General features: G+C 46.1%; 1 protein-coding gene across 4 annotated transcripts in view; it reads right to left on the minus strand.

Moving 5' to 3' along the window:
• PXN (paxillin) overlaps positions 1 to 25313 on the minus strand; it is a 65871-nt gene that overhangs the window by 15327 nt on the left and 25231 nt on the right. For 2 of the 4 annotated variants that reach the window (XM_080986198.1, XM_080986200.1), the window contains exons 2-7: positions 12753 to 12979; positions 10041 to 10138; positions 6734 to 6873; positions 5947 to 6148; positions 4417 to 4552; positions 234 to 1220 (exon numbers count right to left, since the gene is read on the minus strand). In XM_080986198.1, the coding sequence (XP_080842324.1) occupies positions 234 to 1220; positions 4417 to 4552; positions 5947 to 6148; positions 6734 to 6873; positions 10041 to 10138; positions 12753 to 12979 (1790 nt within the window). Of the gene's footprint in view, positions 1 to 233; positions 1221 to 4416; positions 4553 to 5946; positions 6149 to 6733; positions 6874 to 10040; positions 10139 to 12047; positions 12283 to 12752; positions 12980 to 25313 lie in introns of those variants that run through there. The other 2 variants (XM_080986199.1, XM_080986201.1) reach the window with 2 other exon arrangements.

The raw sequence follows: 25313 nt of genomic DNA on the forward strand, positions 1-25313 counted from the left end.
CGCTATGGGAGCATGGGGGCCAACGTGCAAAGGGTTGCCACAAAAGTTGTTTCCCTGCAGCATTTTCCCAGTTCACAGTCCCATGCAGCTGCTACTAAGTCTCACTTCAGAGAAGCATGCAAAGCAGCTTAATTCAGAGGGCTCAAAAGCACACCATGCACAGCCAAATGAGATGCACCGGCAGAAGAAATCCACACTAGCTCACTCGCCACCACATGCACTTTGATGCCTGCCTGGCCTGACGTAGAAATCCTCTCCACAGGAATCTTGCAAGAAGGAATCAGATCCATTTCCTCTTTCCAGGCATTTCCCGTCGACCCTGGAGCAGCTGCTATGCAGGAGAGTGGCTCTTTCCATTCACCCGTTGGAGCATTCTGAAGGCTGTTTTTCCTAGGCATCCTCTCTGGACCTTGCCTCTTCTCAGCAACATCAGGACAGCTGCTTGCCCTGGCTGGATCTTGGACTTCAGTGCCATGCAGTATGTTCTGACCCAAGTGGCTTATGGTACCTGGACAGTTCTCCCATTGATCAACGCTCAAAGGACCAGGTCTGTGCGTTGTTGGCACGACGCCGTCTCCCTCGGATTGTAGTCTTGGTGCAAAGTGAGATGCTTTAGAGTTGTTCAGATCATCCAAATCTCCTTTGTTGATGCCAATCCCTTTGTGAGCATCAGCTGTTGGATCAAACACAGGTTCCAACTCTTGTGGCACTGGCACTTTCACCTTGCCACTTATGCAGGAGTTTGAAACAAGTCTTGTTGCAGCCTGGGTTTCATCTCTCTGCTCATCCCTCCAAGGTCCTTTCGGCTCTGCAAGCCTCTGATTCAGGGTTCCTACATCAGAATGAATGGGCAATGACTCCGCCTTGGAAAATGAGAGAAGTTTCACATTGGAAGTGGACTCTCTACTTGGTCCGTCTGAGCTTGTGAGAGTAGCAGAGGCCTCTGGGTGCAGTGGCTCAGTCCAGAGTTTGGAAGGGGTGATTAGAGATTGCTCTTGAATCACAGCAGTGACTGGGCTGTTGCTTTCCTCTTCAATATGGAGCACCTCCAATGGGAGAGGTGCCAGAGGGCACGGAACACCCTCAGAGTGGCCCATGGCTTGCTGCTTTGAGGTAGTCAGGAAAGATATACTAGGAAGCACATGGGCTGCATCTGAGCCAACTGGGCCAGGAAGTAGCTCCAGGGAGGGTTCAGAGATCAGTGATATGGTAGAAGAGGTCTGTGAAAAGATAAAGAAATGTGGGAGGGGAGAAAGGATGGAAACAGAATTGAAGGAAGAGGAAGAAGGGGAAAGGAGGAGTAGGGAAGTGATGAGAAAAAGGAAAATGGCTCTAACTAAGGCTAGCCAGAAGGAACAAGAAGGCAGAATGGAAATCTGGAAAGGGTGCTGCGGTTTCTTACAATAGGCAGCCAGCAAGCACTGTTTTGTCTCTGTCCTCCCCTCTTCACCGAACTAGGTCACCCAAGTCGGTTATACCGAAAACCAACCCGGAAGCCAACAATCACTTGACATAACTGTGACACATGAGCCACAAGCTTGCTCAAGAAGCCACCACCCCCACCACACACAGACACACCACTGCTTGCTCAGGTAGCAATGAACGTGAAGGAGGACCTGCAACAGAAGATTCAAGGGACATGCTCATCCTCATGCAACTGGATCCACAAGAAAAGAGATACGGCCCAAAGACTGCATCCCTTTAAACCAAACAACAATGCTCTGTTCTGAATCCACATGTTCAGTCTCACATGCACAACAAACTTTAGAGGGAACAATGAATGCCCATCATTCAGGAAGGGGAAGATCTGACAAACTTATTGACTGCAATTCAACCATTTCTTTAACTAGTACTGCATGTTTGCTGACAGTTCAGCGTCTCAAAAATAATTGCTTACATGGGGGGGGGGAGATATTTTTAGCTTTTAGGTTTGCAATTATGGATTATTTTGTATCTTATTTTGTTTGCAATTATGTACTATTTTATATCTTATTTTAATTTTGCTAGTTATGCTGAATTTCTTGTGAAAATCAAGCGGGCTACAATTATCATTGTTTTAAGTTAAAATATCTGTTTTTACTGTTAGTGTTGCTGTTGCTTTTCTAAATCTGAAGGGGGAGTGGCACAGAAGACAGCAGCGACCGAACTAATCTATCAACAAAGTGGGCATCTCTTTTTTTGAAAAAAAGAAGAAACAAGAACAACAAAAAGCACAAAGCTGTTCCAGCTGTTCTTTTACGCCAGTTGCAAGACACACAAGAGGACAGAAAAACATAACTGTGAACTGTCAGAGTGATTAGCATGGGGAAGCAGTAGGACTGTAGCTAGGGGGTGGTGAGGTGGGTCTGCACCAGGGGTGCAGATGAGGGTAGGGTGCAAAATCAGCTTTATAATATGTCTATAAATAAAAATATTGATTACTGCCTCATAAGAAAAGGTTTTTAATAGAGGGTGAATTGAATGGGTTGGGGTTGGAGGAGAGGCAGAAAGAAGAGCTAATTTGTCTGAGGCTAGGGGGTGCAATCTGGGCGGTTCTTCCAGGGGTGCAAGATCACCTAGCTACGGCTCTGGGAAGCAGTTGAGTTTCTCGCAAAAATACTACTTATATATTTTACTTCATGTCTCAGGGTTCCATAAATGATAGAAGCTCACTCTCTTTTAAATAAAATAAAAAATGAAAGCTGGGGATCTGGGGATTATGGCTCATCTCTGCAGGTGCTCATGTCCTGAACCTCACCATTCTCCTCTGTATTCACACTTTCACAATCTCTCGCCCATGTTCTGTCCTCGTGTTCTGCACCTCTACCTACCTAAAAAGGTAAAGGTACCCCTGACCATTAGGTCCAGTCGTGACCGACTCTCGGGTTGCGGCGCTCATCTCGCTTTATTGGCCAAGGGAGCCGGCATACAGCTTCCGGGTCATGTGGCCCACATGACTAAGCTGCTTCTGGCGAACCAGAGCAGCACACGGAAATGGCGTTTACCTACCCACTGGAGCGGTACCTATTTATCTACTTGCACTTTGACGTGCTTTTGAACTGCTAGGTTGGCAGGAGCAGGGACCGAGCAACGGGAGCTCACCCCGTTGCGGGGATTCGAACCACCGACCTTCTGATCGGCAAGTCCTAGGCTCTGTGGTTTAACCCACAGCACCACCCACTTCCCCTAGCCTACCGCTTTTTCTTTTACAGCATCAAATGAAGCTCACACTACTCTCACCAAAGAAGGGGTCCTTTTCATGGTATTATTCTTGAAGCCTGAACCTATCCTCTTCTCTCTCTCTCTGTGGCCTCTCCCCCACCCCTTATCCAACAGGCATGTCTGTCTCTTCTGCTACTTCTCAGGCTGTCTCCTCTATGTTGTTCTTGGCAAGGAGCCATTCCATCCCAAAAGCTACAAGTTCCTATGTGACATGTGTTGTAGTTCTTGCCCCCCATTTGCTGGGTAAAATGTGAATTTAACACCTCATAACTTTACTTGTAATAAGTTGTTTTTCATCAATACAGAAAAGGACAACGCTCCTACGACTTCCTTAGATTTTTCACTGAATTTTAATCAGCAAAAAAGGAAGAACTGGAGGTTTGCTATGTGCACACGGAAAAGATCACAAACAGGTGAAAACTGCAAATATTAAAACTGTTCTATGCCAGACTTTTCTTAACAGATTCTTTTGGACACTCAACAGAATGCTCCCACAACGGCATTATCATGGTTTTGTGTTGAACTACGCATGTGAAAGGTTGCCATCTACTTGTGAATAGGAGAGATTAAAAATACCATTCTTAGTGGTATCTTCTTAACATATATTTTAATCTATTTTTAGTTTATCACTGATTTTATTTTTTGAAATATTTTGAATACTTGTTTTTAACTGTTTTTACCAATTGTTTTATTATTTTAAAAATGACTTCCAGGTGGTTTTCTTGCAATCAAGCACTGCATAAATTACACACACAATTCTGGTTTTGCATTAGCGCACTTGCTCAGAATTTCTTCTCTCCCATCCTGTCTTTTGGGCTTCTTTGGGGGGGCGGGGTGCAGGGCTGAGCGTTCCTGCATATTTAGCAAGGTATGCATGAGATGTGCAAACTAGTATACGGTATGTGTGACTGAAGAAACTGTATCTCCTTGAAGAGACAGCTCAGTTCTGAAATCAGTAGAAGAAAAAGAATGTGCTGTGTACAGCTCGTGAGGCATGCCACATGAGGGCAAGAATGAATCCATGCATCACAGACCCAAAAGTCCAGGGTCTTAATAGATGTGCCGCCAGTGTAGAGCTTGCTCTAAGACACGAACACCAAAAGGAGGAATGAGGGGTGGTCCTTTATGCAGCAGGGTGAGGGTTCAGGAAAATAAAAGTGGAGGCAACACACTGACAAGTGAGTGGGACAGGAAAGAATGGTATTGACTGGGTACCTTGAAGTCGGAAAGTGAAGCCATCAGCTCATCCAGTTCTCTTGTGGCTGATGAGGCAGATATGCGAGTCTGTTGCTGGCTGGAGGTGACCCGTTGGGGGCTGCTCATCTCACCCTGATTCACAGTGATAGCTGGACTAAGGGAAAGACAGAAGACAGTCACACACTGCTAAGAAGAGGGAGGTGGCCATTTCTTCCCAAGGACACTCAGCAAGGCTTCCTCCCTGCCTCCCACCGAACTGTTTTATCCACAATCTTCCTGCTTGTATCTGGCTCTTGTCACTCAGAAGATAAAAACTTTGGATCCTTTTGGAGACAGGTACACTCTCCTGTTGAAGCATGCATGGGCACAACTATCCATTACGTGCAGATCTGGGCCTGGTTTGAGGATACACGAACCTGCCTTATACCAAGTCAAACCGTTGGGTTCATTTAACTCAGTAGTTAGTTCATCTAACATGGATTGGCAGTGGGTTTTAGACGAGGTTTTCTCCCAGCCCTACCTGTAGATGCCAGTGGTTGAACATGGGACCTTCTACATGCAAATCAGCAGCTCTATCACTGAGCTACGGCCCCTTCCCTTTCATAGGAGGCTGCCTTGTACAGAGTCAGACCATGGGTCCATCTAGCTCAGTACTATCTACAGCTACTAGCAGCAGCTCTCCAAGGTCTCTCCGAACGCTACCTGAAGATGCTGAGAGTTGAAAGAGAGCTACTGTATATAACAGAAACAGAGCTACTCTCTCTCAAACACAGTACCTTCTAAGAGACACTTCCATCGTTTCCTCTGCCCTCAAGCCTCTGCATCTTGATCTTTTAATTAATGAAAATTAATTAATTAAAAAGTAATTAATCAAAATTTTCTCTATCTTTAATTAAAATTTTTCTCTCTTTTTCTTTCTTCCTCCCTCTCTCTCAACAGTCATAGCTGCGGAACCTTGTTGCTTTCAGCTCTGGAACATGTACAAAGCCCACCTTTCTCTTCTTCCTGAATGATGTAATGCTCTCGAGCACACTCATTATTTGCTTGCAGTGATTACTGCAACACTTCTCAGCTTTCCGGTTTCCTCTCAGAAACCTCTTTCCTCCCTCTTGAATTCTGCAGCTTACTTAACCCATTCCGCTCACACAATATGCTCCCCTTTCCTCTACACTGGCTTCCTTTTTCCTCTCTCTAGTTAAGCTTCCACTATTGACCTCTAAATGTCGTCAGTCTCTTTATCTTTTTTCTCAGACCCACTCTTGTAAACTGCAAAATCACACCAATCTGTTCCCTGGTTGCGTCTTTTCACCCTTGCTGCTCCTGCTCATGAGAGCACTTCACCTCTTGGTGAAATCTGTTGACCCCTGACATAACCCATGGGCCCCAGTTTTCCATTTCTTCTTTGGAAAGAAGTTCCCCTTCTCTTTTGAGGAACCAGAAACTGGCCCATATTGCATTCTCTGACGTGAGACACCACTGCTTCCTGCACTGCCCTGGGAGCCCCCGCATTATAGTGGGAAGGGAGAAAGTGGCCAAGTTGTTACTCACACTGGACTGGGCACAGAGCTTTCCAGTTCATCCAAAAGGCTCTCCACACTAGGGCACACATCCTCAATGCCGTGCCCTCCATTCCGCTTGGGCTTCTCCTTCGGTGGGGTTGCTGATTGCGTGTTCAAAGAGGTAGTGTTCTCTGGGACACCGTAGTGAGATCCAGTCCCACCAGGCAATGAAGGGCTCCTAGTGGCTTCATCTTATAAGCAGAAAGACACAGGCAAATGGTTTTTATTCATTTTATTTATTCAAAAGGAAATGCACGTTTGCTTGCTTGTAATAGAACCAACCTCTAAACAAGCAATCTAAACAAGCAATCAAACAAGATATCTAAAAGATAACTCAGATCAACAGTAAACTTTAGGGAGATTAAAGAACATGTCAGCATTTTCTGTGTTTGGATAGGCTTTGCTTAAAGAAAATGTTTTCAGTAGGCAGCAAAAAAAGTACAATAAAAGCATCTGCCTGGTGTAAATAGGCAGGGAGCTCCGAATTATAGGTACTGTCATGCTAAAAGACCCATTTGCTACAAGTGCAGAATGAATATTATGTGGCACTTCAGTTCCCTGTACTTTAATTCCTCAAATTATAACTTAAGGGCTACTTGGGGACCACCAAAATGTGTGTCTTCTCCAAGTCTGCAGGCATCTCAGTTACACTGGGAGTCAGAGCGCAGCATGTGCACGGGGCAGGCAACAGATCCAGGATCAGGGGACAGGAATTTGACTCCCGCCATCAAATTTACCTATGGTTGTCCTGTGCTGCCAGAGCTATTGCTTCCTACCTGGTGCATAGCCGCTGGGAGGGTTGTGCTGAACGGCATTCAGTTCCAGTAGCAGTCGGTCCAGTTCTGACAGGTTATTGCCTAGCGAAGAGCTCATCAGGGTGGGAGATGGTTCTGCAGACTTCTGCTTGTTGGGGAAACTGGTGTTCAAGGGATCAAAAGGAAAGCGAATTGATCACAAATCTTTTTATTAAACCTTGTTAAGCTACTTGCATTATAGGTTTGCAGGGATGGTTGCTGTTTTTACTTCTATATAAACGCAGTTCCAAGTCATCAAAAGTGATAAACCCCAACTGGCTTACAGTGGTACCTCGGGTTAAGTATTTAATTCGTTCTGGGGGTCTGTTCTTAACCTGAAACTGTTCTTAACCTGAAGCACCACTTTAGCTAATGGGGCCTCCTGCTGCTGTTGCGCCGCCAGAGCACAATTTCTGTTCTCATCCTGAAGCAAAGTTCTTAACCCGAGGTACCGTATTTTTCGGACTATAGGACGCACCGGCCCATAGGACGCACCTAGTTTTCAGGGGGGGAAATCAAGGGAAAAAAATATTATTTCCCCCCCCGCAGCTCTGGGAGCAGCGGACAGGCTGCACGCAGCCTGTCCGCTACTCCAAGACCTTCTCCCTGCTTTTGCGGGAGGTGGCGGAATTCCCCCACCTCCCGCAAAAGCCCACAGGAGCCCCGCGCGACTCCTGCGGGTTTTCGACCAGGAGGGAGAAGGGACTGAAACGGCCAGTCAGTCCCTTCTCCCTCCTCGGGGAAAAGCCCCCAAGAGCGGCGCGCTCTTTAAAGGGTGTGCGGCTCCTGCAGGCTTTTCTAGGAGGTGGGGGAATTCCCCCCCTCGTAGAAAAGCCAGCAGAAGCCGCGGAGCCCCTTTAAAGAGCACGAGGCTTTTGCGGGCTTTTGCGGGAGGTGGGGGAATTCCCCCATCTCCCGCAAAAGCCCAAAGGAGGGAGAAGGGACTGACTCGGCCAGTCAGTCCCTTCTCCCTCCTTGGGGAAAAGCCCCCAAGAGCCGCTTGCTCTTTAAAGGGTGTGCGGCTCCTGCGGGCTTTTCTAGGAGGTGGGGGAATTCCCCCACCTCCTAGAAAAGCCGCGGAGCCCCTTTAAAGAGCGCGCGGCTTTTGCCTGCTTTTGCGGGAGGTGGGGGAATTCCCCCATCTCCCGCAAAAGCCCAAAGGAGGGAGAAGGGACTGACTCGGCCAGTCAGTCCCTTCTCCCTCCTTGGGGAAAAGCCCCCAAGAGCCGCTTGCTCTTTAAAGGGTGTGCGGCTCCTGCGGGCTTTTCTAGGAGGTGGGGGAATTCCCCCACCTCCTAGAAAAGCCGCGGAGCCCCTTTAAAGAGCGCGCGGCTTTTGCCTGCTTTTGCGGGAGGTGGGGGAATTCCCCCATCTCCCGCAAAAGCCCAAAGGAGGGTTGGAGAGTAGCGGGAGGGCGTCGCGCGCCTTCCCGCTGCCCCCCATCCTCTGGGGCTGGCGATGGGGGAAGCGCTGCTTTCCCCACCGCCAGCCTCGAAGCCGGGTTGGAGGGTAGCGGCAAGGCGTCGCGCGCCTTCCCGCTGCCCCCCATCCTCTGGGGCTGGCGATGGGGGAAGCGCTGCTTTCCCCACCGCCAGCCTCGAAGCCGGGTTGGAGGGTAGCGGCAAGGCGTCGCGCGCCTTCCCGCTGCCCCCCATCCTCTGGGGCTGGCGATGGGGGAAGCGCTGCTTTCCCCACCGCCAGCCTCGAAGCCGGGTTGGAGGGTAGCGGCAAGGCGTCGCGCGCCTTCCCGCTGCCCCCCATCCTCTGGGGCTGGCGATGGGGGAAGCGCTGCTTTCCCCACCGCCAGCCTCGAAGCCGGGTTGGAGGGTAGCGGCAAGGCGTCGCGCGCCTTCTCGCTGCCCCCCATCCTCTGGGGCTGGCGATGGGGGAAGCGCTGCTTTCCCCACCGCCAGCCTCGAAGCCGGGTTGGAGGGTAGCGGCAAGGCGTCGCGCGCCTTCCCGCTGCCCCCCATCCTCTGGGGCTGGCGATGGGGGAAGCGCTGCTTTCCCCACCGCCAGCCTCGAAGCCGGGTTGGAGGGTAGCGGCAAGGCGTCGCGCGCCTTCTCGCTGCCCCCCATCCTCTGGGGCTGGCGATGGGGGAAGCGCTGCTTTCCCCCACCGCCAGCCTCAAAGAGCAGACTCTCCTGGCTTCAGCAGAAGCAACGCGAAGCCTCCGGAGCGCAGGCTTCGGAGGCTTCGCATTGCTATCGCTGAAGCCGAGGAGTCTGCATTCGCTCCATAGGACGCACACACATTTCCCCTTCATTTTTGGAGGGGAAAAAGTGCGTCCTATGGTCCGAAAAATACGGTAATATTTCTGGGTTAGCGGAGTCTGTAACCTGAAGTGTATGTAACCTGAAGTGTATGTAACCCGAGGTACCACTGTATTTTCATCCCATTTGTGGTTTTACTGTTGAGTAGGCAACAACGAGGGCTGATGTATCTAGAGCTCCACATGCAAAGCATGGACTCCACAACAAAGTTATAGCCCTTCCCCAGAATATACCTGATGTGGAGCTCTCTCTTATTTCTCTCCTCAAAACCTACTGGGGGTGAGGGAGCATACAGCTTAATTCACTTGTCTTTATGGTACAAGTACCTAAGTACATGTAATTGTTCTTGCCGGCATCCATCCAAGCTCCTCCCCGCCACCTTTGCTTGCATTGCACCTTAAAGAGCCACTCTAGCCTCTAAGAACCATCACCATGGAGCTGCAGTTAGCTGCATATTCCTGAAGTAACTAACTAACTTTCTTTCTTTCTTTCTTTCCTTCCTTCCTTCTCTCTCTCTCTCTCTCTCACACACACACACACACACATACACAGAGCTTCAATTTATGATGCAGTCTGAGATGCCTTGGTGGCATTTTGCTAGACTGGCTTAAATAGTGTTTTTGTTTTACAGATTTAAAATAACTTTAATTGGGAATGACAGCCACCCAAATCTCCATTTTACAGCTGGAGATACAGTGATCAAAACCTGATTACCGAAGGCAGATCTAAAATGAATGGCAAAGCAGAAAATAAAAATCCTGATCTCCTAACTCCGCTGTGCTAGAGAAAGTTAACTGCATTTCGGCACCTCAAAATCCTGTTTATGGAATGTTATTCCACAAACGCAGTAGGAAAAGATCCCCAAGAACTAGCTCTGAAGTGAAACAGGAAGTGGTATCAACATGGGTGCCCAATATTTTTCCGACCACCACAAGCAGAACCTGCTCCTGGCTTCACCATAAGCTGCTGAGTGTAGGGGGGATTTGGGAGAGTAAGCATGGGAATAGTGGGCTACCTGTAGACGTGCTCCTCTTCGCTTACACGTGAAGGAGAGATGGCACACTCTCTGGACACCGAAGTGCTGGAGCTGCACACAGGAGACTGGGACTGTGGCTGCAGAAAGAACCATTTACACATTTCATTTAAATTTATTAGGAGAGAGACAGAGAGAGTGTATATGAGTCAAAATCTCTGTTCCAGAACCAGCTCTGTGCAAGAGACTTTCACCCAACTACTGTGCTGCCCATGGATCTTAGCACAAGTATGTAGTCCTTTTTCAAATTCAAAGCACTGAATGAGGGCTGAGGAACCTTTTTCAACCCGAGGGCCACATGTACAACTTTCTGAGGGCCTCAAATCAGTGGTGGACAGAGCCAGAGTCAAAAGTGGGGACAGCAACAAATGTCAATTTTACCTCTGCACAGTAGGCTGCTTTCTACACACACAGTACACAACCCTCTCTATATTTCTTCCAGACAAGCAAAAGGCAGAAACACTTGGAGTGCAAAGTAAAGGAGGGGATGGGTGTGGCCTGGGGAGAGTTCCAAGGGCCAGACAGAGAGACCTGGAGAGCCACTGTCAGCCCCTGGGTATGAGGTTCCCCACCCCAATCCTATAAAATTGTCACATTAACACACAAAAGTAAGTCAAAACGAGAAGGCTGCACTTGCAGACAACCCTTCTCCTGTGCTCCTGTGTTATATGAGCACTCAGACACTATGGTCAGAACAAGCCAGGATATGAAGACACAGTTTGAAACTGGCTTAAAACCCGAATTTGTTTGTAAGCCACTGACCATAGTTTCCAGATCTGAACATAATGGGAAGTATATGGCTAAGATCTGAGTCTCGGATTTTTGGCTTAGTACTGCAATGGAAACACAACCATGGTCACCGTAATCTTCACAGCAAGCCATCATTAAAATCCCTAGTGGGAAAGGTTGGCAGGTAGTGGACTACTTAAGGTCAGCTAGTATGTTCATAGCCAATGATGAATTTGGGTGGCTGACAGCTCACCGTCAGAGTAAAAACCAGGTTTCGTATGGAGCTCTGCCTGACATTTTTTTTAAAAAATGAAAAGCTGCCACTGAAGACTGAAATCAAAGGCCAAGGAATGGCAAGTAGGCCCTTAAGCCTTTCCCTGTTGGTTGCTGCCTCTTTCAGAATATTCTTCTCCCATGTGCTCTTCCCACCCCCAAGAAAAGCAGCTTGAGGAGAGGCCGTCTAGGGGCGGGCAAGGGGGGGGGATGACAAAGCAGAATAAGCTGGAAAGGAATAAGCAGCCCCTTTTTCAGCTCCCAAATGCAGCCCCCAGATGTTGCTTTTCCTTCAACCATCAGGAGAGAGATACATGGAGTTCCATGTAATGCACACTTTATTCTTTAGTTGTACTACTAAAGCAAGGCTGGGGAACATTTAGCCCTACAAATGTTGTTGGACATCAATTCTCATCAGCTCCCACCAGCGTAGGCAACGGGTGAGGGATGATGGGAGCTGTAGTCCAACAATGTCTGGAGGCCAAAGGTTCCCCAGCCTTGCTGTAAACAAACAAAACAACAACATGCATGCAAAGCAATGTGGTTCAGTGAAATCTGCTGGTCTTAGCATTTGGGAGATCAGGGTTTGGAGATTAGTCTGAGCTGCAGCTTAACCCCAAGAACCCATTGTGAATTCAGCCTTTGGAACATGCAAAGTAACAAGGAAGCAAATCACGGTTTACCCCTAACACACAGGCTTCCAGATCAAACCCTAGCACCTTTTATTTTATAAAGTAGCAATAGTTACAGTTCACTTATTTCCTCAGGAATATAGACAAATTGGATGGCCTTGAGCCAGCTGCTCACTCAGGCTCACAACCCAACTTGCACAGCTGTTAGAATAGTGACTTTCCTCCAGAACTGATCTACACAAAAATCAGATCATGCAAGAAAACTACTCTCCCCGCACTCCCCCATTTTACAAAAAGTTGCCACTTCCGCATTTGGACAGGCCCAAACAGTTTTGAGAGCTCACTCTCTACTTACATGCAATGCATGACTGGGATCTTGGAATGTGGAACAAACAGGATGCAACCTGGTAACAAATTGTTCTCCCTAGAGCTAGCCTTCACCCCCCTCCAGAAACACATTTCATGCTTCCTCCAATCTGATCTATGGCTCATATACCTGTGATCTACAAAACTACAATCTCTTTTTCAAAAGCCCCAAGGTAACTGATTAAGATCTGCATCATTCCACTGTGGCTTCAGACAGGGCACTGGTGAGGAGACTGTGAGTAGTGTTTTCAGGGCGTGAACCTTCAGGTCTAGCTTTACAGACCGAAAGAAAAATTGAGCAATCTTCACATTATGCTGCCAGCTAAAGCTGAGTACTGCCATGTTTACTCAGAGCTATGTGGGGAGGGGAGAGTCAGTTTCCATGTAAGCATTTAAGTGAGCTGGTAACAAGCACAATGTGAAGCCAGAAGAGGTTTCTTCCAATTAAACGAGGAAGCGTCCAATCCCAATTAGAAGCATTAAACAATCACTAGCCATTTATTTTCAGTTCTTGGCAGTAAAGTTTTCATGTTATGTTATTAGAGCAAATGCTTTTATTAATATGGCCATAAACCAGCTCTGAGCGGAAATATGGGATACAAATATTTTAACAGACAGTAAGTTGCTCCACAACACACCAACAACTGGCTCCCTCAGTTCCATGAGCATAACTAAGACAGACAAGCAAAATTACCTGCTGGTGAATATTTCTGGGGATGCTGAGCTGCCACTGGTCTAAAGGTTCACTTACAGTCCCATTCAAGGCCTCATTAGAAGGAGGGGGTGGCACCGGAGGAGGTATAGTGATTTCCTGGTATGTATGATTTCCAGTTGGATACGAGTAAGATGTTTCCTCTGACAGGAAGACTGGTCGCTTGGAGATGTGAGAGGTAGTGGATTCCAGGTCTGCTAACAATGCGTCTGCACAGAAGACATACAAGAGGAGAATTAGAAAAGGAGGGTTTTGTCTATATTAGGGGTAGAGAACCTCATGCCTGGGGGCCAAACGAAGCCCCCCAGGCCTCTTTATCTGACTCTCAGGACTAACCTGGCCATGTCCCAATTCCAAGCCACACACCTCACCGGCCTTGTTCCAAGCCCTTCTCTGGTGCTTTTGCTGGCTAGAATGTGTACTTGAATGGTGATAATGCATCTTGCTCACCAGGAGTGAAAGGTACATGCATGTGTGATTTGGACAGGGGTGTGTGTGTGTACTCAGAAACCTCTGATTTTTTGTATGGCTAGAACAAAGCCTTCTATTGCTCTGTCTTGCCTGCAGCCCTGCCCACCACAGCAGCCCCCAGAAAGTCTCCTAGATGGGAATGCAGCCCTCAGACTGAAAAACATTCCTCTGGGCCTACACGCTTTCTTTCATTCCTCCCAGCCAAGTCAACAGGCATCGCTATCCTGAATGAAGCCCTTCAACAAGCTTCACTATACTGTCAGAAACTAAGTCTCTAGAAACCTGCTGTTCTTTCCAGCACAGCACCAACACAATTAATAAAACCTTCCTTACCTTTACAAAAAAGTAAACAGACCAAGACACTACAGCAGGTGATAGCAAGAACAAAGCACCCTGAAGATCCAAAGAAAAGCCAGATAGTAATGACTCCTCAGCCCCTGCAGCTTTGCTAAAGAGGAACCTAAGCAGGCCTCTCTCTGAGACAAACCCACCAAAGTCTGAAGCAGACTAATTACTAGTTCTGTGTCATGAACTCATTCAAAACGTGGCCACAAGCACTGCCTTGTGCAAAGCAGAGATCTCGGGAAAGATTTTTCTTCCTCAAAATCCAAAGACATCTAAGAAAGGACTCTGTCGGTCCACAAACTTGCTTCCCAGGTGCAAAGAGTTAACACGAGATCGAGATCGGTTCCCTGCCAGGTAAACGCAATTTTGCCTCCTGCAAATAGCTTTCAACATGCTGAGTCAGATCGCAAATTCCTGAAGGGGAGGAAAAGCCTCTCCCAGATAAAAATGCACCTTCAAAAAAGGAAGGCAAAGTGGGGCAGGGAGAAATCTGGATACTTAAGCTAGCACAGCCTGTCCTTGCTTAGTAAGGGAGGAAGAAAAGTGCAAGAAGCGAAACTGCAACAGATGAGAGGTTTTGTCTGCAGCATAACAAGCTACAGCAACTTGCAGTGTATCCTAGCCAGAGTTGCTGTAAAAAGACGCTTCAAGGAAAAGAACAATGGATGATGACATTTGCCAAGTCAGGCTACTCTCAAAGAGAAATGGAGCACAGGAAAGGTTGAAGGCAAACCAGACAATACGCTATCAATAGACCAGTTAAGGTTTCAAAAAGAGAAGTAAGCTTTTGAGTCATACAAAGCTCATTTTCCAGCTGTGTTTCTAGGGCAATGTCTGCCTAACTATCAATGGCATGTGGTGAATTTTTTTGTAGGATCAGAGGTGCCAGCTGGCGAGGGCGATGGGGGTGGGGAGCCACATCATGCCTGTGAGTATCACCTCCCTCCCTAAGCTTCCCAGGCTTTCGGAAGAAGGCAGCAGGCCCCTGACAGGATACTGGTGCCCTCCTGCCTCCTTCCCAAAGCTTCCTGGGCTTTGGGAAGGTGGAAGGAGGGTTCTTGGACCCATCGGAGCATTGCACCTTCCTTCCTAAGCCGAGCAGAAGCTTCCCAGGCTTTGAGAAGGAAGTCCTAGGGAACAATTAGGGGACTCTTAGGGTTCCATCCCCGGAATGTCCCCGGATTTCATCTAATGTCCCCGGGAAACGCAGCAGCGGCAGTCTCAGCAGCCCGGAGCAGTTGACTCTGGCTGGCTTCAGAAACTGCTCGGAAGTCCCCATATGAACTCAAATTTCTGGCCATTTTGATTATGAACTCCCTCTTATGTTGCTATCACAGCCATAAAGGAAACTATGGGCACAAAACTGCATGTGATGTCGGCATACACGTATTTTGCTGTACATAGCAGATGGAAAGTCTTCATGTTCATCACTTGTTAAAGTCTATGTGCAATTTCCTATGCAGAAATAGCACCTATTAACGAAATATGTTGTGCATAAAGCAATCTTTAGATGTTCAGAGTTGGAAGAAAAAACATTATTGCCCTCTTAGTTACTGTTCACCCAATTATGAAGATGATACTCAGCATACACACACATATGTGGCCAGATCAGGAGAGTGCCTCAACACTGCATACCCATGTCTCTGTACTGCATACTCCTCAGACAAGGAGATTTTGCAATGGGGTATCTGCTTTTGCTTGCTTTATTTATCTCCCTTGGCTCTCTCAAAAAGAGATTTCAATAAACAAGTAAGTTGATGGTTGGAGGACCCTGCAACCTACGGATTCATTTCTAGGTGAATAACACATCAGTGAATAAATATACCAGCTCGTCTGATGAAGTTGTCACAGGTTATTAAATTCTTCTTTAAAGTATACACCAACTCAAGGCTTCAGCCCACATATAAAATCTTGCCATGTATAGCAAAGAGTGGTGAAGTAATGTCTGAGCACCCTGCATGTCTTTCAAGACAAAGATGTTGTAGGCGTTGTTTTAATTAGATTACTAAAAGAGTGCCTCCAGGGTAAAACGCTCCCTTCGGGAGTAAGGAGTACTGCCTGTATAAACTACACGCTGCATGCTTGTGAAGGAAAAATTCAGAAATACAGTGGTACCTCAGGTTAAGAACTTAATTCATTCCTGAGGTCCGTTCTTAACCTGAAACTGTTATTAACCTGAGGTACCACTTTAGCTAATGGGGCCTCCTGCTGCCACTGCGCTGCTGCCATGCGATTTCTGTTCTCATCCTGAAGCAAAGTTCTTAACCCGAGGTACTATTTCTGGGTTGGCAGAGTCTGTAACCTGAAGTGTCTGTAACCCAAGGTACCACTGTACACAGGCATTTTTACATGTTGGTGTCAATGTGTTTGTCTGTAAGACAAGCATAGGAAACAGTCATATACAGAGTCCAGCTATCAGTTGATCAACTATCAGATTGTCTGCACTGACTGGCAGAGGCTCTCTGGGGGTTCAGATGGGAGACATGCACAGCCCTACTTGGAGATGCCAGAGAATGAACCTGAGACCTTCTGCATGCAAAGCAGATGCTCTACCACTGAGCCACAGTCCTTCCCCACAAGAGGTAATCTCAGTACACAACATACCTTTCAAACAACCAGGCTAACACGATTACTGCCATCCTCATATTAACGACACTTGAACATAACCTAAGCCTAAAGGGGCTCCAAGTTATTTAGAAGGACTCTAAGGTCATCTGTGAACCCCTCAGTTCCCTCAGGGTACGTAACTGGAGCACAGCCTAGAAAGAGGACTTGTTTTTAAGGAACACGATATGCAGCAAGGATTCCCAAGGCGCAGAATACATACCTCAGAGAAGAGGGCAAGGAGCTGCAGTTGTTCTAATACTGTTGCTCTTTGAATGTGTGACTATGTGTACACAGTTTATGATTCAAGCTCTATCAGAGAAGGTGTGGCTCTGAATGACAAAAACTTTCCTCGTGAAATGATTATCAAATCATGTTTTCTTGCGCTCATGCTCTCTCTCACACGCACACCCCACTCTGTGAATTACCAAAGGAGGAATTCTCAATTGCAAAGGTCAACAGTCCAGAGAAAGAGGGGAATGGAGTTGCCTGTCCTGTATGCAGTTTTGTTGATGCAGGCACATTTTCCCACTCCACTGCCCTTTTCCCTTATTTTTTAAACAAATGCTTAATATTGTCTCTGAAAAGGATGAAACTTAGTTCCCAGTGAGTGTTTGTTCACATTGTTAAGTTTCCGCTGCAGCTACAGCTGGACACACCTCTATGGCAGTTTATGCACTGTTTCCTTCTAGGGTCCCTGAAAGATAAGAATTCTGGAATAAACTGCAACTATTTCTGTCTTCCTGGGCATAAGATACTGCAGTCAGATGGAGTGCCCTTTTCAAATACAATATCCCACATATTCAACACAAGTCCTCATTATTGGATAGTTGCTTTTCTTCCCTTTTCAGTCAGAGGTAAATCAAAGAGGAACAGCTGTCTTAGCAGTAAAAATAGCCAACATCTGTTGAGACCATGGTCACAACACCATACATTTGAAGCATGCATACTCACCACCACCCCCAAAGAATCCTGGGAACTGTTTTTCTTAAGGGTGCTGGGAACTGTGGCTCTGTAAGGTGTCCACTACAGCTCCCAGGATTTGGGGGGGGGGCGGGGGAGAGAGAAGCCATTTGCTTTAAATGTATGGCATGGATGTGACCCAAGCTCTTACTAAGAAGTACTTGACATATGATGAACTCTGGCGATTGACACTGCTTTGCTTTGACCTTTTTAGTGATTAATGACTCCGTAATACGTCACACAGGCTTGCTTGGAACTGGAAGTGATGCACAATAGACAATTTGCTTGACTCCCTAACTTTTTTCAGAAAGTTATTTACCAAGTTTTTCACATTTGTTCATGAATGATTTGTGAAGGGTGCAGTGCCTTATCAATAGCTTTGGGTGACACTGCTGCAGTTCTCAGAGTCCAAAGGGTAAAGTAGGCTAGACATATAATTTTTTCCCCCCAGTATAGAAAATTACTGCTTAAGTTAATGTGGCGGGCAAGAAGCAACTATTGCTTAAAAGGCAGTTGTGAACACGCATTATACAGTAAAAGTTAGAGGGGCACAGCTGGGTCCCTTAAGAGGCACCATCTCTAAACAGGCATTATGTGTAGGTAGGTAGGTAGGTAGGTAAGCTCCAAGATCAACAGATGAGGCCCTCCTGGTGGTTCCTCCTCAGTACAGTATAAAGTAAGTAGTGTGGGGGCCTGGGAAGCAGCTTTTTAAGTTGCAGCTTAAAAAGGGGGGAACTTCCTCCCTACTGACCCATCTTTTATACTTTAAGGTAGCTAGTGAAGGCAATTCTCTAAGCAGGGGTTTGGAACAGAAGGCCTGACTGCTAATGCTATTAGTAACTGTTCTTCAGTGATTTGTTATGAGTTTTGAAGGATGTAAATTTTATGGGATTTATATAATTTAAATGTAAATGTAAAATGTAAATGACTTGTGCAAATGATGATATAACTATTGGGTTGCTTCCAAGTAAGTTTTATTCAGACTAGACTTATTGAGATTGGTGGATCTAATTTTGTCAAGTCCATTAATCTCACTGGATGTACTTTATGTATGGCTATTATTGGATGCAACTCTATGTAAATAAAAAAGTACTGTAGTAGGATTTAGGCCACATGGCAACCTAGACTAGTTTGTGTTCCAAGCAGCTGTCTCTAGGTTTTCATTCAGTTTATGATACAACTTACTTTCTCCTCCAGCAAGCAGATCTTCTACATGAATGTATTATATATAACATTATAAACAAATGCAGAGTAATGGTCTTCAGCCAGAAACAAAGCTAGAGCTGCAAACTCAGCCAGTAGAAAAGTGTGGTGAGCAAAGATGGATTCTTAAGCAACATGTTTTCCACCAAAGAGAAAATCTCCTTCCTTTGGTCTTAACAATCTGGCACGCAGGCAAAGTAAAGCAGGGGAGGTTTCTAAGTGAACACTGAAAGCCCAGCCTATGAAACAGTTAAGTGGCAGAGATCACAGGTTTATTCATTAACTTCCTCCACCTCACATCCTTTGCCTTCCTGACTTTAGCAGCATGCTCCACTGTTGAGGAATAGGAAGTAAAAGAGGACAGAAGAAATACTGGGTGCTGATCTCTCACGTGGCATCTGATCAAAAGGGCTGGTGACAAATTATGCTGAAGCATAACCAGTGACTACAATGTTATAGTCCTGAAGGAGCCAACTGATACAGTCTGTGTTCACTATGAGAAGAAAATATGCAGCAACACAGGCACGCCAGCTGAAGGACAGACAACCAGTGCCAACAGGGGCAAATTACCCGGATCAAATGCAAATTCTACCTATGCTAGGTCATAGGCTGCAGCCAAACCTCTCAAAAAAAAAAAAACCACAACATCAGCCATGTATGGATCCACAAATGACAAAGTTAGGCTAACTCTGAAAATGCTTGTAGGAAATGCAGACCTGTTTGCTTAACCAAATAAAGAGTTGGTTTGTTGATGATATCCCCCCATTTATTTTGAAAACGTTTGTATTTCCCATATCATTAAAGCAATAATGGCTTGGAGGTTTTCCTGATAAAAGGTTTTAATGAGCAAAATATCCCCAAAAATATGTCTCTGCCCAAACATCTAGACCTTAATTTATCCTACCATTATGAAATTAATATTTTATTGCAGCAATAATTTCTATATAATTTTTTTGCATGGGAAATATATTAAGCACTGTACAATTCCTATTTATTCTCATAACCCCAAGGTGGGTCAGTGATTTTTTTCTCTTTTACAGAGAGAGAGAACTGACCATGAGAGGCGGTGATAGACAAAAGCTAATCCAGAGCATTACATGACTGACTGAGCATGGAGCCTGGTCCCCTTGTTTAAAGTCTTAGTTTATTTGTTCTTGGCCGGCTCCTAGTCTTTGAACCGGATGTTGCTCAACTGTACAAAATCAATATGCAATTGAGCTACCTCCAGATAATATCCAGGTAATGCTAGGGCTCTGGTAGCAGGTGCAATATATGTTTCATGTACCATGAAGCAAATTCTACCATAGTTTTAGAACAATGTATCTGGCTGATCATACAGTGGGAAAGTTGTGAAATAGTGCTGCGCCTGGCATAAAACCATCCCTATATTAAGACGAGGACATGTTACAAAAATGTGGGGGAACAAGTTTCAGGTGAAGTAAGAGGTGCCTTACTTAAACTCCACAAGTGACCCCAAGTTATACAGTAAACATTCCTTCACTATGTTCCTAGTTGCACACATTCCCTCATATCAGACAGGGGAAGAGCTCATTCATTCTAGGCACTTCGCTGCAGGCTTTTCAGTAATCCTTGCATGTTGGTTCTTGCCAGACAAGAATGCAGGCACCTTAGGCAGAATAAGAGAGGAAAAGGCGTTTTCCTACATTTCCCAGATTTCTCTATAAAAGCAGTGAAGCCAAACACAGAGAAAAATAGTGCCAATGATAGCTATTTCATTTCTAACAAATTATTAGCAGCATTTACAGACCAGTTCTCTGAAGAATGACCCTATGCAGCATGCAAGAGACACACACAGTGTATTGTACTCTGTGAATGTAGAGGATTTACATGAAGGTTAATAAAAAGATAAAGAAAGAAATTCAAGGACTTGTTGCCCTCCTCTCATCTTACCTTTATAGATAGATATACAGTGGTACCTCGGTTTAAGAACAGCCCTGTTTACGAACTATTCGGTTTATGAACTCCGCAAAACCGGAAGTAGTGTCCTGGTTTGCAAACTTTACCTTGGTCTAAGAATGGAAGCCGAACGGTGGAAGGATACCGGTGGCGGGAGGTCTCATTAGGGAAAGCGTGCCTCAGTTTAAGAATGGTTTTGGTTTAAGAACGGACTTCCAGAACAGATTAAGTTCGTAAACTGAGGTACCACTGTATATGTGTTTGTGTTTATGGGAGGCTCCCAGAATGTACTGACTACCTTTTGAATGGCGCCTTCTACAGGACTCAAAAGGGAGAGCCTAGCCTAATGCGAAGGGACAGTGAAGCTTGGTCCGGGCACACAAGACAGCTCCCTGCAGGGCAGCCACAGAAGATCCTCTACTGAAAGTTTTAACATATAGGTAGGCACGTAGTTGCCCTGGTCCTAAGCCATGAACACCTTTAAAGACCAAGACCAAGACCAGCACTGAGAATTGGACTAAGAAACAGAGAACCACTGCAGCTGGTATAGCACATGTGTGATATAATTGCAATATTCTGTCCCAGTTAGTAATCTAGATAGCCAATGCATTCTGCATTAGCTGCTGTTTCTAGACCATTTTCATGGATAACTGACTCCAGGCTACGTGGGCCCTTTCAGATAATTACGTAATTATGTTTCTCCAGGAGCCTTTAGGTGAAACACTACTACAGTGGTACCTCGGGTTACATACACTTCAGGTTACATACACTTTAGGTTACAGACTCCACTAACCCAGAAATAGTACCTCGCGTTAAGAACTTTGCTTCAGGATGAGAACAGAAATCGTGCTCCGGCGGCACGACAGCAGCAGGAGGCCCCATTAGCTAAAGTGGTGCTTCAGGTTAAGAACAGTTTCAGGTTAAGAACGGACCTCCGGAACGAATTAAGTACTTAACCCGAGGTACCACTGTACAGTGGAACCTCATGTTACGGACGGGATCCATTCTGGAGGCCCGTCCATAACATGGAACTGATGCAAGCTGAAGTGCTGCATCTGCGCATGCGTGCAGTGCAATTTTGCACTTCTGCGCATGCACAAGCGGCGGAACCCAGTGTTGGGATACTGCCAGGGAGACAAAGTCCATCATGACTCCACATCGCCTCCGGACGTCCATCTATCTCCCATAGACACGCAGTATCAACAATTAGCGACACGAGCTCCAGAAATAGCTTGCCACATTCCAGAGCTGATGCACGCTCTATCAGCAGATAATGCACAACGAAAGATGCACTCAGGAGAGCATGATTTACAAGTTTATTCAGCGTTGGTCAGAACAAAGAAAACATGACTGCCTGCTTCGGTGTCTCAGGCACAGAGAGAGAAACGAAAGCAATAGACAAAACATAAACTTCCTGTGAACAGGAAATACGCAGGCTGTGACACAAACATCCTGCTCCCTTTTAAGGTGGAACGGAAATATCCTAACACCCAGAAATAACCCATTCCGGTACTTCCGGGTTGCTGCAGGACGCAACACGAAAACACGTAACCTGAAGCGGACGCAACATGAGGCATGACTGTAACGGGGTGGTTTGCCTTTATGCTGACACACAGATTGGAGACTGCACTTGCTACAGTGTTTTAAACTCCTGCCCCAGAGCAGAAACTTCCTATGCATCCTTGGAATGCCCTTGCTAGAAGGACAAGATGAGTGCAATGAAGGAGCATAATGGAGCCCACCCTACACTGCACAGGCTCAGCCAGCATAAATAATAAGCTGTCTGCCTCCTACCCACCCAGCTGGCTTATAACATAAAGCCATTGTCTTACTCACACAAAAATGCTGGCAATTGCCCCCTCCCACGTTAACCATATTCCTCCACCCATCATTTACAGAAACAGATAAAAGGAGTTTCAGGCTGTGTGCATATCTAGCTGTCAACTCAATTCACTCCAACAATTATTTTGTTAACGCTCCAGGAAGAGCCCCACACATTATCAAAGGATATGCCTGGAGGGTTGGGATGGAGAATGGATGATGTCAACCCAAACCCCAGGGAGACCAGATCACATGACTGGAGGCCACACACTTCACATGCATAGTGTAGCGTTATCCACTTGTGGTGGGTAGATGGTGATATCCACCAGACTTGGATTGCTTTAAAAGCGTCAGAGACAAATTCATGGAGTAGAAGTCTATTAATGACAGTGGTCATTACACTATATGCGACCACTAGGTTTAGAGACAATATACCACTGAAGACCAGTACCTGAAAGAGTGTTCTTGTGTTTGGGTCCTGCATCTAACTGGACAGTGTGGCAAACAAGTAGATCTAGTTTTCAACACTGTGATATATCACCAGCTAAATATACCAATATATCACAATAACTGAAATAAGGATGGAGCTATGTAGAGCATAGCTGTCAACGTTTCCCTTTTATTAAGGAAAATTCCCTTATTCCGTATAGGATTCCTTGCAAGAAAAGGGAAAAGTTGACAGCTATGTATGTAGAGGCATTGGCTGGTTTCACGGTTTTCCCCACATCGTGATTTGTTCCAGTACCTGCTCTTGTGATTCACTGCCCACTGCAGGAGGCAGGGGATTGCAGAGCCAGCCCTACCAACAAGCATTTGATTGATCTGTAGTCTGATCCAATAGGGTTCTTATGTGTTGTGGAATACAGGGGGAACAGAAAGTGGAAATATACCAGGCTTCTACAAGTTTGTCTGTAACATGTGAAGCAGAATCTGTGCATCTAACTGCAGTGAGGAAAAAAAGGAATGCTCACAATATATATGCCCCTACCCCACAAAAAAGAATGGCTGAAGAATTGTCTGCACTATAGATTCATTCATTACAGGCTCAACAGAATGAATGCAAACAGCTTTCTACAGCTTGAACTCCCAACACTTAGCACAAGTCCTGAGAGCACAGAAGCATTTAGAATGGCATCTTTTCGGTAGACTGAATTTAAGAAGTCCTTGTGAGCACAGAAGAGACCCTCAGACAGAAATAGACCCTCACATTAAAAAAGGCAGACTCCATCAGCCTACTCCCCACCCCTTTTGCACAAAGTAAATTGGCCCTCCCCAGCTCTCACTACTCATTTAAGGAGGACACAATCCCAGGCAGTAACCCAATCCCTGGCAGGATAGTTTTACTTGGTGAGCAACTGTTCAGGAATGGGAGGCGTGGGTATATTTATCACTTTAAGCATTCGTTCAGGACGAACACTTGCTGCCTCTGCTAAAAGAACCAACCCAGATGAAGAGATGCTGGCTCCTCTCCTACCTGAAAGGAGTAGGCTTGCCCAGAGAGGATTACTCAAATCAGAATGCAAACCTAGGACCCGGGGATAGAATGAAAGTAGAAAGGGACAGTAGCTATCCAAACCAAGTTGGAAGCTGAATTTCCACATGGAAAAGTAGTAGCAGTCATCTCTATATATAAACCAACCAGTTCTAAACATTGTCTCTTTGTCATGTCCTTGAGCTCTCACAAAAAGAAAAACACAGAGAGAGAGAGAAAGAGAGAAGTCAGGGAACTAGCAAGGCCTCCTCCAACACAAGAGAGGAGTGAGGTTAACTCAGACTGAAGCGTAGGGGTGGGGCGCACTGGGTGCCACTTACCCAGGGGGCGGCACTTACCACAGGACCTGCAGTACGCCCGAGCCATGCGCCACTGGGTTACACAAGAAGGCTGTGGATTAAAAAATAAAAAGCGTGTTCCCTGCCAAACTGTAGAGCCAGTGATGAAATGATGCTTTTCACCAGGTGGCACAGCAACATGATGGATACAGTACACAGTTCTTTCCTCAGTGCCTATGCTTCAGAGCAAACCCAGCTAGGGCAGCTCTCACCTGGAGTTAATAGCAATCAAGAAGCAGGACAAAGACTGTAATTTATAGAAGGAAGTAGCAACGCCTGAGTTAGGAACTTTAATTTGCACCAAAAAGCACCCTGAAACCAGTGTAGAGTACAGTGGTACCTCTGGTTAAGAACTTAATTCGTTCTGGAGGTCTGTTCTTAACCTGAAACTGTTCTTAACCTGAAGCATCACTTTAGCTAATGAGGCCTCCTGCCACCACCGCGCAGCCGCCGCGCAATTTCTGTTCTCATCCGGAAGCAAAGTTCTTAACCTGAGGTACTATTTCTGGGTTAGCGGAGTCTGTAACCTGAAGCGTATGTAACCTGAAGTGTATGTAACCCGAGGTACCACTGTAGTTAGAGTCCTGGACTAGGACCTGGAAGACCAGAGTTCAAATCCTCACTCAGCCATGAAGCTTACTGGGTGACCGCGGGCCAATCACTGTCTCCCAGCTTAAAATACCTCACAGGGTTATTGTGAGGATAAAATGGAGAGGGGGAGACGCATGAGTGCCGCCATTAGCACTTTGGATAAAATGTGGGATATAAATGTAATAATAAAAATAAATGAAAAATATCCCCAATCTACTGAATGCCTGACTGTGAGAGAGATAACTTTCTCCAACTCTGGGACATCTGAAAGGATCAACAAGCTGATGTGAGAAAAGTTCCCTAGTCCCGCTCCTCTTTCCACATAGTTGCTGTCCCCCACCCTCTTCATCCTTGCTTAAAGGAAGTCCAGTTTGCACCCTCCCCTTCTTACCTCAGCACTTCCTTCCTGCACAAAAACAGAGTTATCCCCAACAAGCAACAGCAATAAACTGCAGCAGCCCTCCCATTTCCTGCACACTTTCTGCCTTGCTCAGTTCACTCTGTAAAGACAACGTTCTACATACACACAAACAAGGGCTCATGATATAAGCAGGGAAGCAGGGCTTTACATTGCATCCCAGGGAGAGCTGAGAGCGAATGGCCCCCCCAGAATATTAACAGCAACTGTCATATTCACACAGCAGCCACTGGTAATCACCACTGAAAACTAGGCAGTTACATAGAAAAATAAACAACCAGTTGCCAACATCCAGTTGCACTGAGCTAACAAGGCAAAGATGAATTCTGTGTAGGTAAGGTCAGGTCCCTTCCAGCCTAACAATCTCACTCCATGGCAGA

Source organism: Podarcis pityusensis (assembly GCF_964106645.2).
Source record: "Podarcis pityusensis genome assembly, chromosome: 16".
NCBI lineage: Eukaryota > Metazoa > Chordata > Lepidosauria > Squamata > Lacertidae > Podarcis > Podarcis pityusensis.